At 44.4% G+C, this 18791-nt stretch overlaps 1 protein-coding gene across 3 annotated transcripts in view; it reads right to left on the minus strand.

The window, feature by feature from the left end:
* The window catches only part of LOC144696384 (tetraspanin-33), a 54138-nt gene that overhangs the window by 17506 nt on the left and 17841 nt on the right, over positions 1-18791 (minus strand). For all 3 annotated transcript variants that reach the window (XM_078567594.1, XM_078567596.1, XM_078567595.1), the window contains 2 exons: positions 15546-15603; positions 907-1031 (listed from right to left, as the gene is read on the minus strand). In XM_078567594.1, coding sequence (XP_078423720.1) covers positions 907-1031; positions 15546-15603 — 183 coding nt within the window. The remainder of the gene's footprint in view (positions 1-906; positions 1032-15545; positions 15604-18791) is intronic.

The raw sequence follows: 18791 nt of genomic DNA on the forward strand, positions 1-18791 counted from the left end.
ACTGACTGGATTGCTCCTTGGCGAGCCAACATGGAATCAATGGTCTCCTTCTGTGCCATAAATGACTCTGTGACTCTATGAATCTCTATGAACACATTTGAAGGAGCTGGCTGGCTGTGCCTGACAGGATGGGAAGGGGCAGGAGGCACTGGGTACAGAACCAGACATTCAGGTACCCCCTTCACATTGATACACAGGGTAGGCTGAGTCATGCCAAATACCTCAATGCTCACAGCCTGATCGGCCCTTGAGATAAGAAATCCCTGTTGATTTGTGAAAATCCTACACACATACAATACTGGAGTCTAATGTTCAGGTTCTGGCCAATCTCTCAACAAACATCATTAAAAACAGATTTTCTGGTCGCTATCTCATTGCTGTTTGTGGGAGCTTGCTATGTAGAGGTTGGCTATTGCATTATAACAGGGATTACTCTTCAAAAGTACTTCATTAATTGTAAATTGCTTCAGAGTGTCTTGAGGCACTATCAAAATGTAAGTCTTTCTTTTTCTTCCTAGACCTATAAACTTTGGAAGGCCATCAGCTCAGGTCTTTTATGAGGCCATCAGACAGAAGGTATTATTCAAATGAAGTCGAATTAGGAACTATCTATAGGAATCTATCTATAGGAACTATCTATAGGAAGCTATCTAGGAACCACAAACTATATCCACAGCATATCAGACTCTGCTCTATCACAAAGCAGGATCTGGTCCTGCACACCGCACTCACTCACTTACCTTAGAAAAACAACAACTTGAACTTCCTTTGCAACTCTAACTTGCTACCTATGCAAGGAATTAAATGAGTTGGAGTAAGACACATTTCAGGCTTTTGTCCTACAGCATTCCTGGCCATTATAAATGCAAGAACATTCTTTCCTTTACAAGGGCTGAAAGCACTCACTATTTGCAGTAGAATTTGAATATCACGCAGTGCTCCTGTGCAGCCCAGGAAAGTGATACAGAATATTAAACATCCAACAATGATCAGTAGCAATGCGGGATCCGCTGTCAGAGAATCCACAGCACCTGAAAGGAAAATGGAAGATTCATCACGATCTATATCCATATATCTATATCAGACTCTGCTCTATCACAAAGCAGGATCTGGTACTGCAAACCACACTCACTCACTTACCTTAGAAAAACAACAACTTGAACTTCCTTTGCAACTCTAACACAGACAGTTAGAGGAAGAGAGAGGGTAGGAGATCTGATGGAAGACTTCACTGAAGAAATGGGTCCTGAGAAGATTTTAAAGGTAGCAGAGGAACCACCTTTTTATTCATTTACAGGATGTGGGCATGCCTGGCTAGGCCAGTATTTATTGCCCATCCCTAATTACCCTCGAGAAGGTGGTGGTGAGCCACCTTCTTGGACCGCTGCAGTCCATGTAGTGTAGGTACATCATCAGTGCTGTTAGGGAGCGAGTTCCAGGACTTTGTCCCAGCAATGGTGAAGGAACAGCGATATATTTCCAAGTCAGGATAGTGTGTGGCTAAGATAGATTGGGGAACTTTACTAAAAGGCATGTCAGTAGATATGCAACGGCTAATATTTAAGGGACAAATGTATGCATTGCAACAGTTATATATTCCTTTCTGGTGCAAAAACCCAAAAGGAAAAGTGGCCCAACCATGGCTAACAGAAAATTTAAGGATAGTATTAGGTCCAAAGAGGAGTCATATCAAGTTGCTAGAAAAAGTAGCAAACCTGAGGATTGGGAGCAGCTTAGAATTCAGCAAAGGAGGACCAAGAGATTGATTAAGAGGGGAAAATAGAGTATGAGAGTAAACTTGCAAGGGACATAAAAGCAGACTGCAAAAGCTTCTATAAGTGTGTAAAAAGAAAAAGATTAGTGAAGACAAATGTAGGTCCCTTACAGTCTGAAAGGGGAGAATTTATAATAAAGAACAAGGAAATAATAGAGCAATTAAATAACTACTTTAATTCTGTCTTCAGGGAGAAAGACACAAATAACTTCCCAGAACTACTAGGGAACCAAGAGTCTAGTGAGAAGGAGGAATTGAAGGAAATTAGTATAACTAAAAAAATAGTCCTGGAGAAATTAATGGGACTGAAAACCAATAAATCCCCAGGGCCTGATAAACTACATCCCAGGGTACTAAAGGAGATAGCCATAGAAATAGTGGATGTGTTCATTGTCATCTTCCAAAATTCTGTAGATTCTGGAACAGTCTCAGCAGATTGGAGGGTGGCAAATGTAACCCCAATATTTAAAAAAGGAGGGAGGGGGAAAACAGGGAATTGCAGACTGGTCAACCTAACATCAGTAGTAGGGAAAATGATAGAGTCTATTATAAAGGATGTGATAACAGGACACTTAGAAAATATCAACAGGATTAGACAAAGCCAACATGGGCTTATGAAAGGGAAATCATGTTTGACAAACCTATTGGAGTTTTTTGAGGATGTAACTAGCAGAATAGATAAGGGAGAGCCAGTGGATGTGGTGTATTTGAATTTTCAGAAAGCTTTTGATAAAGTACCGCATAAATGTGTAAAATTAAAGCACATGGGATTGGGGGTAATATATTGACATGGATTGAGAATTGGTTAGCAGACAGGAAACAGAGAGCAGGAAGGAATGGGTCTTTTTCAGAATGGCTAGTGGGGTACCGCAGGTATCAGCGCTTGGGCCCCAGCTATTCACAATATATATCAATGATTTGGATGAGGGAACCAAATGTAATATTTCCAATTTTGCTGACGACACAATGTGAGGAGGATGTTAAGAGGCTTCAAGGTGATTTAGACATGTTGAGTAAGTGGGCAAATACATGACAAATGCAGTATAATGTGGATAAGTGTGAAGTTATCCAGTTCAGTAGGAGAAACAGAATGGCAGGGTGTTATTTAAATGATGATAGATTGGGAAATGTTCACATACAAAGGGACCTGGGTGTCCTTGTACACCAATCACTGAAAGCAAGCGTGCAAGTGCAGCAAGTAGTTAAGGAGGCAAATGGTATGTTGGCCTTCATTGTGAGAGGACTTGAGTACAGGAGCAAGGATGTCTTACTGCAGTTGTACAGGGCTTTGGTGGGATCACAACTGGAGTATTGTGTGTAGTTTTGGTCTCCTTACCTAAGAAAGGATATACTTGACATAGAGGGAGTGCAGTGAAGGTTCACCAGACTGATTCCTGGGATGACAGGATTGTCGTATGAGGAGAGATTTGGCCCAACTAGGCCTGTATTCATTGGAGTTTAGAAGAATGAGAGGGGCTCTCATTGAAACGTATAAAATTCTGACAGGGCTGGACAGACTGGATGTAGGGATGATGTCTCCTCTGGCTGGGGGGGGTCTAGAACAAGGGGTCACAACCTCAGGATACAGGGTAGGCCATTTAGGACTGAGATGAGGAGAAACTTCTTCACTCAGAGGGTGGTGAACCTGTGGAATTCTCTACCACAGGAGGCTGTGGAGGCCAAGTCAATGAATATATTTAAGAAGGAAGTAAATTTCTGGACTCTAATGGCATCAAGGGGTCTGGGGAGAGAGCGGGAGTATGGCGTTGAGATAGAGGATCAGCCACAATCATATTGAATGGTGGAGCAGGCTCGAAGGGCCGAATGACCTACTCCTGCCCCTATTTGCTATTTTTCTATGGGGGGCATTTTCATGTCAGTGTGCAGGGGTGGGCCCCGCACGCCGACGCATAAAATGACACGGAGTGATGTCAGGCGTGCGTCCCGATGTCACCGCGCGTCATTTAGATATTCTGATCGGCCATGTCAAAGGCCTGTTGAGGCCATTTAAAAACCAATTAACGCCATTATCAATGCTGCCCGCCCAACCTTAATATTGGCGGCAGGCGAAGAGCCCAAGCGGCCTTCGCATTTTTCAGGAAACCTCATCCACGGGCAGGATGAGGTTTCATTAATGTTTTATTAAATTAATAAATAAATTTTGTTCATTTAATAAACATGTCGCAGCTCGTGTGACACTGTCACATGAGGGGACATGTCGACATAACTTTAATCGTTCTTTTTCTCAAACTTTCAATCTGAACTTCATCTCCCTAAGGCAGCTCCGTGCCTCAGGGAGATTTCCGGGCTTTTTCTGCGCACATGCACGAAAGAGTGCAGGCCCCAACTCTCCCTCCTACCCCAGCCTGCCCAGCTAGCGCTGAGCGCTACCAGGCACGCATCACGCTAAAGCCCGCCCATGTAAAACAGTGACGCACAGCCGATCGCGGGCAGTGATCGGCTCCACGCCCGCCCACATCCACTCCCGACCAGCCCACCGACAGGGAGAAGATTCTGTCCTATGTTTCTATGGAGGGGAACTTCCAGGTGGTGGTGTTCCCATGCATCTGCTGCCCTTGTCATTCTTGGTCGTAGAGGTCACGGGTTTGGAAGGTGATGTTGAAGGAGCCTCGGTGAGTTGCTGCAGTGCATCTTGTAAATGGTATATACACTGCCATTGTGCGTCAGTGGTGGAGGGAGTAAATGTTGAAGGTGGTGGATGGATTGCCAATCAAGAGGGCTGCTTTGTCCTGGGTGGTGTTGAACTTTTTGTTCGAGCCTGCTCTGCCATTCAATATGATTGTGGCTGATCCTCTATCTCAACGCCATACTCCCGCTCTCTCCCTAGACCTCTTGACACCTTTAGAGTCCAGAAATCTATCTATTTCCTTCTTGGAACTGCACTCATCCAGGCAAGTGGAGAGTATTCCATCACACTCCTGATTTGTGCCTTGTAGATGGTGGACAGGCTTTGGGGAAATCAGGAAGTGAGTTACTCGCTGCAGAATTTCCAGCCTCTTACCTGCTACAAGAGCAGTATTGCAAGCCTGGTATTTATATGGCAGGTCCAGTTCAATTTCTGGTCAATGGTAACTCCTAGGATGTTGAAAGTGGAGGATTCAACAATGGTAATGCCATTGAATGTCAAGGGGCGATGGATAGATTCTCTCTTGTTGGAGATGGTCATTGCCTGGCACTTGTGTGGCACAGATGTTACTTGCCACTTGTCAGCCCAAGCCTGGATATTGTCCAAGTCTTGCTGCATTTGGACATGAATTGCTTCAGTATCTGAGGAGTCGCGAATGGTGCTGAACATTGTGCAATCATCAGCGAACATCCCCACTTCTGACCTTATGATGGAAGGAAGGTCATTGATGAAGTAGCTGAAGATGGTTGGGCCTAGGACACTATCCTGAGGAACTCCTGCAGTGATGTCCTGGAGCTGAGATGACTGATCCCCAACACCCACAACCATCTTCCTTTGTGCGAAGTATGACTCTAACCAGTGGAGAGTTTTCCCCCTGATTTCAGTTTTGCTAGGGCTCTTTCATGCCACACTCTATTAAATGCTGCCTTGATGTCAAGGGCAGTCACTCTTACCTCACCTCTTGAGTTCAGCCCTCCTGTCCATATTTGGATCAAGGTTGTAATGAGGTCAGGAGCTGAGTGGCCCTGGCGGAACCCAAACTGAGCGTCAGTGAGCAGGTTTTTGCTGAGTAAGTGCCTCTTGATGGCACTGTTGACAACCCCCTCCCTCCCTTGCTGAAGATCAAGAGTAGACTAATGGGCGGTAAATGGATAGGTTGGATTTGTCCTTTTTTTGTGCGCAAGTCATTCATGGGCAATTTTCCACATTGTCAGGCTGATGTTGTAGCTGTACTAAAACAGCTTGGCTTGGGACATGGCTAGTTCTGGAGCACAGATGTTCAGTACTATTGCTGGAATGTTGCCAGGGCCCACAGCCTTTGCAGTAAGTAGTACCTTCAGCAGTTTCTTGATATCACGTGGCGTGATATGGCTGAAGACTGGCATCTGTGATGCTGGGGAGCTCAGGAGGAGGCTGAGGTGGATCATCCACTCAGCATGTCTGGCTGAAGATGGTTGCAAATGCTTCAGCCTTGTCTTTTGCACTGATGTTCTGGGCTCCCCCATCATTGAGGATGGGGATATTTGTGGTGCCTCCTCCTCCTCCAGTGAGTTGTTTAATTGTCCGCCACCATTCACAACTGGATGTAGCAGGACTGCAGAGCTTAGATCTGATCTGTTGGTTGTGGGATCGCTTAGCTCTGTCTATCACTTGCTGCTTATGCTGTTTGGCACACAAGTAGTCCTGTTTTATAGCTTCACCAAGTTGACACCTCATTTTTAGATATGCCTGGTGCTGCTCCTGACATGCCCTCCTGCACTCTTCATTGAAGCAGGGTTAATCCCCTGGCTTGATGGTAATGGTAGAGTGAGGGATATGCCAGGACATGAGGCTACAGGTTGTGGTTGTATACAATTCTGTGCCTTATGGATGCCCAGGTTTGGGTTGCTAGATCTGTTTCAAATCTATCAATTTACATAAGTATGTAAGAACATAAGAGATAGGAGCAGGAGTAGGACATTAGGCACTTCGAGCCCGCTCCGCCATTCAATGCGATCATGGCTGATCGGCTTCAACACCATTTTCTTGCACTATCCCCGTATCCCTTGATGTTTTTAATATGTAGAAATCTGTCAATCTCAGTCTTGAACATACTCAACGACTGAGTTTCTGCAACCCTCTGGGGCAGAGAATTCCAAAGATTCACCACCCTGTGAGTGAAGAAATTCCTCCTCATTTCAGTCCTAAATGGCCTGCCCTTTATTCTGAGACTCTGTCCGCTGGTTCTAGAGCCTGCCACCATCCCCCCCATACCCCCAGCCAAGGGAAACATCCATCCTGCATCTACCTGGTCAAGCCCTGGAAGAATTTTGTATGTTTGAATGAGATGACCTCTCACTCTTCTAAACTGCAGAGACTAAAGGCCCAGTCTATTTAACCTTTCCTCATTGGACAATCCCTCCATCCCAGGAATTGACCTTTGATGCACTTCCTCTATGGAAAGTATATCTTTCCTTAGTTAAAGAGACCAAAACTGTTCACGGTACTCCAGGAGCAGCCTCACCAAAGCTCTATATAATTGCAGTAAGACATCTTTCCTGCTATATACAAATCCTCTTGTGACAAAGGCCAACATACCGTTTCTCTTCTTAATTTCTTGCTGTACCTGCATGTTAGCTTTCAGTGACTCATGAACAAGGACACCCAAGTCCCTTTGAAGTTCAAAACTTCTCAGTCTCTCACTATTTAAGAAATGCACTGTAGGTCTGTTTTTCCTACCCAAGTGGATAACCTTACATTTCTCCACATTGTATTCTATCTGCCAAATTTTTGCCCACTTGCTTAGCCTCTCCAAATCCCTTTGAAGCGTCTTTGTCTCCTCCTCACAACTCCCACTCCCACCTGGTTTTGTCCCATCTGCAAACTTGGGAACATTACATGAATCCCCACATCCAAATCATTGATGTAGATTGTGAACAGCTGAGGCTGTGATTCATGTGGTACCCCACTAGTCACAGCCTGACAACCTGAAAATGACCCATTTATTCCTACTCCCTGTTTTCTGTCTGTTAACTGTTGTCAATCCATGCCGGTACATTACCACCAATCCCATATGCTCTAACTTTGTTTACTAACCTCTTGTGTGGGACCCAATCAAAAGTTTTCTGAAAATCTAAATATACCACATCTACCCATTCCCCCTTATCCATTCTTGAGTATTGCTGAAAAAATAACCATTTTTTGTCAAAGTTTTTTGTCTTGCTCTCATCAGGACACTTTGCAAGAAAATGCCAATATTAGGAGAAACAACACATTATACTGTAGATGAAGAGAGTGCTAATTTGTTGTCAAGTGGACTCTTATTAGTAGAGGCATTGCCATGAAGAATGCACCTGTTTATGGTGACTGACAGTTAATTGCCAAGCATTGTTTGAAATTTAAACCAGGCAGCTTGACTCTGATTGGTCAAGACATTGCCCTGGGGAATGAACCAGCGAATGGCTGTCACTAATTTTGCATAGCTGATACAGGTGCAATGTGTAAATGTTCTTTATGTTTACATCACACTGACACTGAAATTCATCTACCACTTTACTTATTTGTGTGATAAACAGAGCATCTTTTTGGCTTGACGGCAGCATCCTGTTAGTGGTGAATACCACTTGCGTTGCTACTGCCTAGTAGCAACATGAAACAGCTAGCTTCACAACAGCTAACAGCCCTTAATTCAGTTTTTTTATTGTTTTTATAAACTCTGGCCCTATCTGCTGGCAAACATCACTGTCCCTTCCTGTCATACTCTGATCATCATTATCTTTATTACTACCTTGATCTATTGCCTTGTCATTTCCCTTTAATTTACTCAATCTTCCCATTTGTGACCCTTTCACCTCTCTGGTTAATTTAAAGCGCTCTCTAGTTAAATTAAAGCCCTCTCTACTTCCCTAGTTATATGACTCGCTAGAATACTGGCCCCGGCATGGTTCAAGTGTAGACATCCTAGTGGTACCGCTCCCTCTTTCTCCAGTACCTTATGAATTGAAACATATTTCTCCCACGCCAATCTTTGAGCCACACATTCATGTCTCTAAACTCTACACCAATTTGCATGTGGCTCAGGTAATAATCCACAGATTATAATCTTTGAGGTTCTGCTTTTTAATTTAGTGCCTAGCTCCTCATACTCTCTATGCAGAACCTCTTTCCTAGTCTTACCTATGTCATTGATGCTTACATGGACCACAACCACTGGATCATCTCCCTCCCACTGCAAGTTCCTCTCCAGCCCTGAGCAGATGTCCTGGCACTGGGCAGGCAACATAGTCGTCTGGACTCATGCTCTCGAGTGCAGAGTACAGTATCTATCCCCCCTGACTATACTATCTCCTATCACTACCACATTCCTCTTTAGCATTGTGGTAGTAACACACAACACAATGGAGGTTATCCTCAATACAAAGGTGGGACTTTGTCTCCACAAGGATTGTATGGTGATCACTCCTACCAATACTGTCATGGACAGATGTACCTGCGACAGGTAGATTGGTGAGGGCGAGATCAAGTAGGATTTTCCCTCTTTTTGGATCTCTCACCACTTGCCGCAGACCCAGTCTAGCAACTATGTTCTTTAGGATTCAGCCAGCTCAGTCAGTCATGGTGCTACTGAGCCGCTGTTGGTGATGGACACTGAAGACCCACATCCTGTGCTCTTGCCACCCTCAGTGCTTCACAACATGGAGGAGTACTGATTCATCAGCTAAGGGGGGGGAAAGGTAGTTGGTAATCAGCAGGAGGTTTCCTTGCCCATGTTTGACCTGATAGCACGAGACTTCATGGGATCCGGATTCAACACTGGGGACTCCCAGGGCAACTCCCTCCCGACTGTGTACCACTGAGCCACAATCTGTGATCAGGGTGCATAGGTCAATGCCAGGTGACCCGTCCTGTTTCAGTCCTTTTTATTTGACTTTTTAACAGTTTGCTACAACTGAGTGACTTGCTAGGCATTTCAGAGGGCATTTAAGAGTCAACCACATTGCTGTGGGTCTGGAGTCACATGTTGGTCCAGACCAGGTAAGGATGGCAGATTTCCTTCTCTGAACATTAGTGAACCACATGGCTTTTTACAATTGACAATGGTTTCATGGCCACTATAACTGAGATTAGCTTTTAATTCTAGATTTATTAATTGGATTTAAGTTCTACCAGCTGCCATGGTGGGATTTGAACCCATGTCCCCAGAGCATTAGCCTGGGCCTCTGGGTTCCTGAGTCCAGTGACATTATTGCTACACCACCACCTCCCCCTAATCGAAAGTCTAAGGAAATCTCCAGGGGCAAAGGCAACTGAAGGCTCTGCCACCAAAGGTAGGGTGAAGGGGAGGGCGGGTTGCATTAAGGCTGGAAACAGGGCAGCACAGCATTCTGGAGGGGTTATAAATGAAGAGATTACATGGATAGGATGGGGCCAAGTCATGGGGTGATATATAGTCAAGACTGAGTATTTTAAATATAATGCATTAAATGATGGAAGGAGAGTGAAGATGGAGACTCGGTTTAAAGTCTCGCCCAAAAGACAGCACCTTCTACAGCGCAGCACTCCTGCAGTGGAGACACTGGAGTGTCAGCTGAGATTTATGGTTGCCACTATGTGGAGTGGAACTTAAAGCCTTGGCCTTCTGACTCAAAGGTAAGAGTACTACCAACTGATCCACAACTGACATGATATCAAATGTGATGATTGGAGGCCCAGAGACACAATTAGGAGCAAGGCTGCTGACAGCCAAGGTTGAAGGACAAACAACCCTGGGGCAATATTAGGAGTTTTACAGCTGCCAATGATATTATCATTGCATTAACTTTGATGACCATTCTCAAAATCACATATCAACTTAAAGGGATAAGCTCTATGAGTATACACTCCTGGTATGAGTGTACACTCCCACCTTGAGTATACACTTCCACTAAGGATCCTCAACTGTAGGGAAATCATGCATGAACCCTTCGCCATTTTCTTGTCTGCACTCCTAGAGGGCAAGAGCCCATGCTATGACTGCACACTCATAACACTTACTCATACGCATCAGCCTGAGGCAATGGGCAACACCCTTGTTTCTGGGTCAGAAGGTTACAGGTTCAAGTCCCAGTCTGAGTGGTATCATCCAGACTGACACTCCAGTGCAGTACTGAGGGAGTGGCGCACTGTTGGAGGTGCCAGCCTTCAGGTCCCCTCTGCCTGTTCCGTTGGTCCAAGTGGGTGCTGAAGATCCCATGGTGAATCAATCTCTTCACTGTTTGCAGGTCATTGCAGTAGGCCTGCACAACAACAGTTACTGTATTTCAATAAGTAATTACTGGCGTGTGAATACTTTGGAATAAGGTGTCATATAAATGCAAGTCTTTTTAAACATGTTATAATTGGGAGCACTGGCTTGTGAGAAGACAATGGGGTAACTTGGATTTAAGATGATAATGTGAGATGGTGATAGTGAATAGCCTCTTTTTAAGCACCTCTCCTGATTTTAATTTTTATTGACTTGAATACAAAGGAAAATTGGGAAGTGTTTAATGAGATATGAAGCCAAAAAGTCCCTTTTACACTGTCACCCAAGGTCCAAATTCCATCCCCCCCTCACTGCACCCACACTGAGGCAAATAGTAAAGAGGAGCTGAGATATTCACCATTTCGGTAAATCTATGGAAGAAACCAGCAAAACTAGGGAAAGTTGATCATAGTCCTTTTCAACTTCAAAAATAAATAGCATTCCTTGAGAGATGTCATTAACATGAGCTCTTCTTAGTTCAGATATCTGGGGTTTGGAGGGGTCAGAGATGACGGGTCTCCCCATGTTGTGTCCTACTTGATTTTACTTTCAATTGGCTTCTGATTCCTATTGGGCAGATTAGGTCAAAACTGCTCCCCCCCCCTCAAAGACCCCAGCCCACCCACTCTCACCAGTGCCAGGAGTGGGCACTCTCAGCTCAGGCACAGCACAGTTAGATAGTGTGCAAAATTCCCTGATGCCTGTTTACACAACATACCCGAATCCTAACATTAGGAGAGTACTTTCCCAGTGTGACATGTACTGATCCCCTAACCTGTCGTGGCTCTTAGTGAAACTGCCAGTTTAAAAATAATCCAATGCCATAGTAAGAGTGCCTGTGGGCTCCATGTTCATTAGTGACTGTATTAAAACAGGTCAAACTCACATCATGCAAGATCAACAATAAAATCTATCTATTTATTTAGCACATTTTTAAAAATGTATTGGTTCACAGGTTGTGGGTGTCACTGGCTGGGCCAGCATTTATTACCCACCCCTAATTGCCCTTGAGAGGTAGTGGTGATCTGCCTTCTTGAACCACTGCTGTCCATGTGGTGTAGGTACACCCACAGTGTTGTTATGGGAGGGCTAGCATAACATTTACCATAATAAAACCTCTACAGCAAGCCTCATAGGTGTTTGCACATGAGTAGGGGAGAGACCTCATCCTGAGTGAGACACAATCAGAGTGAGTGTGGGTGTTGGTAATTTGGTGCACAATGGGAATTCGGTGCAGAGGGGAAGAGGTGTTCTTTGCATTTTTTCTTTGCTATCCAACTTCTTAAATCTTCAGAGAGTGGTCTTGCCCTGCTGCAGCAGTAGAGGCTATAGGGGAAAGGAGCCACTGCTAAGTATTGGGTAAGGTCGGGTAAGTATTTACTACTTTTATCGCTTGTAGTTTAAGGTCTTTTTGTGGTTTATAGTTTGTATATTCTGTAGTAACGAGGATCAGGAAAGAAGGGCCCATCTCACCGCGTGGAGGCCTCACCCTGCAGCCCCTTCCTGTCCCTCAGGCCAGTTTTCCCCCCTTCCCCAGAACAGGCCTGGCCCTGCAGCACATTAAAAGCCGCCCCCACCTCATTGCTGGACCTGCCTCTGACACCACCCTGAGTGATGTGGTGCTGCCTGTGAAGCCTGGTGCTGAGTCTGAGTTGTTGTGAGCGCTGCACTGTGCAGGGTAGGTGAACAAGACTCCAGTGAAGAGTGAAGTGCAGGTCACCAGGAGCACGTAGTTGTGAAACACATCGGCCTAATTAGACATCGACGTGCCCTCTTGATCCAGTGTGAGGGGGATGTTCCAGCGAGCAGCTCTTATAATGAGATACAAATTTATTCAAATGATGTTACCGATGTGCTGTGGCGGGAAATGTGGCCTATCATTGACGGCTGGAATGGACGATCCTGGGCTGCTTTTATGATGGCTGTAAACTGATTTGTCTGATCTCGCCATATTTTCCGCTCCCGCCCACCATGACACCTGCTGCGGGCAGGGCCGAAAAATCCTGCCCATTGTTTTTAAGGAATGGCTCAAAGGAGGAAAGAGAGGGAGAGAGATTTAGGGAGGGAATTCCAGAGTTTAGGGCCTTGGCAGTTGAAGACACAGCCACCAATGGTTGAATGGTTAAAGTAGGGGATGCTTAAAAGGCCAGAATTAGAGGGTTGCAGGAATTTCAGAGAGCTGTGAGACTGGAGGAGATTACAGAGATCAGGATTCTTATAATCCAGAGAGAGAGGGGAGACTTTCATAGCTTCACTCTGGACTGGATTAAAGGCTGAGTCCCAGAGCTGGGAGGTCAGTAGCTAACTGGTCCTTACCTTTGTAGTTACAAGTTAAACAAAAAATATAAATGCTTATTGAGCAAGTTAGTATAAAAAAAGATAAAAAGACAAAACGCAACAGAGCAGGACATCATGTTTTAAAAGGTGAAGGAGAAGATCGGAAAATGAATCTGGTGTTGCTAAGTTTATGTTCTAAGAGAAACATAAACCAGGAAATGCTGGAAACTCTCAGCAGATCTGGCAGCATCGGTGGACAGAGAAACAGAGTTGATGTTTTAGGTCAAAGACTTCATCAGAACTTGATGAACGTCCGATCAGAACTCCTGATGACAGATCACAGACCTGAAACATTAACTCAGCTTTCCTCTCCGCAGATGCTACCTGACCTGCTGAGTATTTCCAACTTGATCTGTTTTTTTTATTTCAGATTCCCAGCATCTGCAGTTATTATACTTTTATACTTATGCTTTAAGAGTCTTTCCATTGCTGGTGGAAGCAAAGACTGAAAGAGGTGAGGAGTTCCCCAGGTCTACATTTCAGGCAAGCAAACTGTGGTGTGGTATTCTGCTTAATAGTGTCACGCAACAGGTAGGCAGGTGAAGATTGCATGCCCCAAAGTGTTGCATGCTAACTTCATCCACATTTGCTGCTGACCCAACCCACCCCACTCACAGCCTTATCATCCTGTCAGTACTTTTCACACAACCATACAACACACATTCAGGTTGCAACATACAATTGAAAGACTTTCCACACTCGTATCTTCTAAGGTCGTCATGCATTGAATCCTTGAAACACAGCCTAACCGTGGGAAGAACCTCCTGTCACCTACAATGAATACACACCTGTCACGTTGTAAAAGCAGCTTTAATTTACATGTCGAGACTTCTCTGTCTGCAAGACGAGAAAACAGATAATTCAAAGGGACCAATAGAAAGAAAGGGATTATTCAGAAATTTCAGCCTTCTGTGGAAATCAAACTGGGTTAGGAGAGAGAAAGGGCCAGATGAAACAACTATTTCACCCAGGATCTGGGATAGTAACCACAGCTGTTATGTCTCATCTTCCTTCGCATGCACCCCTATACTCATCCAACAAACATCCTGTAAGACATTCTGCAATGTAATCTCTGCTTGTAGATGTGTCTTAGAGCCATTTGTTCTTTTCAATGCAGACCTGGACAACTGGCTTGTCAGGATAGCCAATACACAGGACCCTCCATCCCTCTCACCTTTGAGCACCATCATAGCTACAGACATCTGGAGGTGAGTGTGAGGAGGTAGGAGCAACAGGTGAGGCAGCAATTGACGGTGTCAGAGGAAGAGTAGGAACTTGCTTCCTTAATGGCAATATGGCAGCTGGAAATGTACGTAGTAGTGTAATGAAATCAGGCAGAAAGATTAAGTTCTTGCCATCTTTCAGTGAGAGTGCAGATGAAAGGCTGGCTGTTCAATCATCAGTCACCCACTTGGTATGTGGGAGAGAGTTTGAAGGAAAGCTGCTTCATCTTTCCCTGTCTCCATCATAACCTAGCATGGTCTCCTCAGAAGGCTGTGATTCCTAAATATTTATTCTCCTTGTGTTGGTTCCTTTGAATTATGTGTCCCCTTGTCATAGGAAATAGGAGCAGGAGTAGGCCATTCGGCCCCTCAAGCCTGCTCCGCCATTCAACTAGATCATGGCTGATCTTCTACCTGAACCCCATTTGCCCGCACTATCCCCATATCCCTTGACATCTTTAATATCTAGAAATCTATCAATCTCTGTCTCGAACATGCGCAATGACTGAGTCTCCACAGCCCTCCAGGGTAGAGAATTCCAGAGATTCACCACCCTCTGAGTGAAGAAATTCCTCATCATCTCAGTCCTAAATGGCCTGCCCCTTATTCTGAGACTGTGTCCCCTGGTTCTAAACCTCCCAGCCAGGGGAAACATCCTACCTGCATGTATCCCGTTGAGCCCCGTAAGAAATTCATATGCAAACAGAGATGTCTTTACATATTAACTGGTGTTGCACTGGTATGAGATGGACAGTCACGGTCAATGCCATGCCTATAACTGCAGAGTAGCTGCAAGTGTCCGTGCAGGAGGTGGCAAAAGCCCTAAAGCTGGATCCCTCCTGACGCAGAGCCTGCACTGGCACATTAGCTTGTCAAGGTCAATAGAAATGGTCAGCAGTAAAATGGTAGGTGAGAATGTTCTGGCTCAGGTGCCAAATGATCTCCCTGGCACGACTCCGCTCAACGTGCATCACATCAACTCCATTCTTTACTTTCACAGAGGATGACATTTTACGTATGCATTTATTCTTTTCAAAATGGGTGAGGAAGTCTACCCTTTGATTGCAGCAAAGAAAAGTGGAAGAATACATATGTCTGGAGTGTTTGGAACTTATGGGGGAGCGAGAGAGTTTAGAAAGGCACTGGCCATAATAATGTTAATCAGAGATAGAAATGAAGGTTGTTATGGAGAGCGATTGGAGACAGCAACAACTAAAGCTGTGCATATTAGTGTTAAAAAGCAATAAACTGAGTAACAAACATCAGCGTCCCAGCTTTACTCCTTCCATATTCATGGTTTACCTCCTTCTATTGCAGTTTTAGCATAGATCCCCACAGCTATCATCAGCCCACTTGCTACCTGTTAACAAGAGAACAGAAAAACCAGTCACTCCAACAAGAAGTATTCCAACATTTATTCAACAAACAATGCATCCATCCAACTACCTCTTATATATTAAAAATCTTACACCTGCATCCACTTCCTCTTAACTTGTCGCATTCGGTTTACAATAATAACCAAACCCCTACGCCTCCAAGTCCGGAGGTAATAATATAATGGATGAGAGTTTCTCTAGCAGACAGGTTGAGGTAGCAGCAGCAGCAGCTGATGTTACAGAGGTTGATGTAGGAGGTGTTAGTGATGAAGAGGATATGGGGTGGGGAGCTCAGCTCAAGGTTTAGCACTGAGTCAGAAGATTGTGGGTTCAAATTCGATCTCATGGATTTGAACACATAATCTACATTAACACCTCAGCATAGTCATGAGGGAGTACTGCACTGTCGGGGATGCCATCTTTCATAAACCAGGACTCCATCTGCCCTCTCAGGTGGATATAAAAAGATCCCATGCCATTATTTAAAGGGGAGCAGAGGAGTTCTCCCCAGTGTTTTAGCCAATGCTTATCTCTCAACCAAAATCAGTGAAACATTATAGGGCCGTTAAACGGGGATGAGGAGAATTTTTTCTCTCAGAATGTCGTGAGTCTGTGGAACTCTCTTCCCCAGAGAGCAGTGGAGGCTGAGTCAATGATTATTCTTTAAGGGAGAGGTACATAGATTCTTGACTAACAAGGGAATCAAAGGCTATCGAGGTAGGTAAGAAAGTGGAGTTGAGGCCACAAATCAGCCAAGATCTTATCAAATGGTGCCGCAGACTCAAGGGGCCGAATGGCCTACTCCTGCTCCTAATTTGTATTTTGTATGTGTGTATGTAGACCCACAATCCTTTCTTTCAAATACTTACATGAGACCCTCACATGCTGGTAATGCAGTCTCCTTTGTTTGGCCCCAGTTTGTCCACTGGAAATCAAGTGCCCAGAGAGACTGCTGCAGTGGACAAAGCCTCAAGAAATCAGGGCTAAAAATCCAGATGTGGCCTAGCTGAGAGCCTTTACAAGTACAATGTGACCTCCTTTGCATTTTACGTTTGCTGACACAAAACCAAAAATTCCATTGGCTATTCCCGGCATTACTTGTGCAACCTCTTGAAATGTGTCTACTCCTCTACTCCATCTCAAGACTCATCATTTAAGGTGCACTTTCTTACCCTATTCTTCTTTCCAAAATGTATTGCATCACATTTCCCCACATTAAACTGCATCTGTGCTCATACCTCCCTTGCTTTCATGATTTCACAATCTCCCATACCCACCTCTGCCCCACTAACTGCCTTCAGCAAGTTTCGATATTGTTCCTCAAATTGAAAGGCCTGATCAGTTAAATGAAAGTTTTCTTACTCCTTGTGGATCACCAATTATTTCATTCTTCCAGGAAGATAATTTGTTTTTAAAACAACAATACCTTGCATTCATATAGTGCCTTTAACAGAGGAAACCATCTCAAGACACTTCAAAGGAGCGTAATTAGACAAAAAAAAACATAGAGCCAAAGAAACAGACATTAGGATTGGTGACCAGCGCAAGGGGTTAGAATTGGAGGAATGGAGTGATCATGGACAGTTACAGGCCGGGAGGAGATTACAAAGATAGGCGGGGAGAAGCTGTGGAAGCATTTGAATATGAGGAGAGAAATTTTAAAATGGAGGCATTCAGGGACTGGGAACCATTGTAGGTCACCGAGCAAGGGGTGATGCGGGTTAGGATACGGGCAACAAAATTTTGGATGAGCTCATTTATGGAAGTGGAAAATGGCCAGAAAAGCATTGGAATAGTAGATTCTGGAGGTAGGGTTACCAAATGCAATTAATGTATTCCCAGAGGTTTCATCACTTGACTTGCCCATTTGGAATTAGCAAGAAGGGAGCAATGAACCTATGGAGTATGGGAACAGGAAGTCTGTAGGTATCCCCCAACCCCCCCATTCTACGTTATTCATTGGGAGCTTTTCTGCCAATGGTGTGGCAGCGAAGGGTTTAACATGTGGTCCTCTAAAGCAGGAACTGTGAGCCTTTAGAAATTTGCACAATTGCCACTGCACCCTACACAATTCGCATCAGAAATATCTCATAAGGTTACCTAGTGTCGAAATTTCACCATCAAAGCAATTTCCCAACTCAGTACACCTGTCTCCTTTGAAAGGGTCCCCAGTGGCATAAGTTGGCTCAGAGGAGGTAAGGGTGGGATGGAGTTGAGCCCACCACCTCTGGAGGTGATCACGGACTTGGGCTGGTTAAAAAACCTGCCTTGGTTCTTTGAGACTTTGGCCCAGTTGCATAAAAGGCTATTAGGCCTCATAGCCCTCAGCAACCGTACCCTCCACCCACCCACCATTCTGCGTCCATCCTCCTACATATCCCCATGCCATCTCCATGCCCCCTTACCCCCATGACATCCATGCCCTCTTCATAGCCACTCATCTATTATTCACCATGGGCAGACCTTAGGAGCCATGTAGAGATGAAAAAGAACTTCTAACAATCTAAGAGAGCTCTCACTCATACACATCTGAGACTGAAAAAAATAAACTTTCAATCATGAAATCCATTCAAAAAAATTAAACCCCCTCAAATGGTCAATCTGTTGTAAAAACAAACAAACTTATATTCACTAACCACAACAAAGACAGAAAATCCTTTAATAGACTCTTAAAGCTATCAATAAAACTGAGAACTCAGCCAAAAGTGGTTCATTAGTTTTTGATTGACAGGATTGCTGTCACTACAGAGAACCAATACAGACTGTCATCAGGACGACTGCCAAATGTTCAAGGTAAGAGTACAATGTAGGAGGGAGGACACAACTTTGGCATAAATGTTTATTTTTGAAGAGAGTGTTATTTATTACTCATCCTCAACAGACTTCTTTCCAGCTGAGTTTAACCATGCTTACTGCTAGGTACTGGATTTAACTTCTAATCAGAATTCTTAATTTAAGGTTTTCCCTCTGTATTGATTTTAGCTGCTCTGACATTCAGTGACATGCTGTAACACCATGAGATAGCTGCTGGTGTTTTGACTAGTTGTAGTCCCAAGGTTGTGTATCATTCTATTCATCATTCATGGTCCTGATGAGTTTCCTTGATTTTTAGCCGGGTAGCTCAATGAGTTAATATTCAGGCAATCATCAGTCATTCCCCAGGGAACAGCAC

Source organism: Cetorhinus maximus, chromosome 22 (assembly GCF_964194155.1).
Source record: "Cetorhinus maximus chromosome 22, sCetMax3.hap1.1, whole genome shotgun sequence".
Taxonomy (NCBI): Eukaryota; Metazoa; Chordata; class Chondrichthyes; order Lamniformes; family Cetorhinidae; genus Cetorhinus; species Cetorhinus maximus.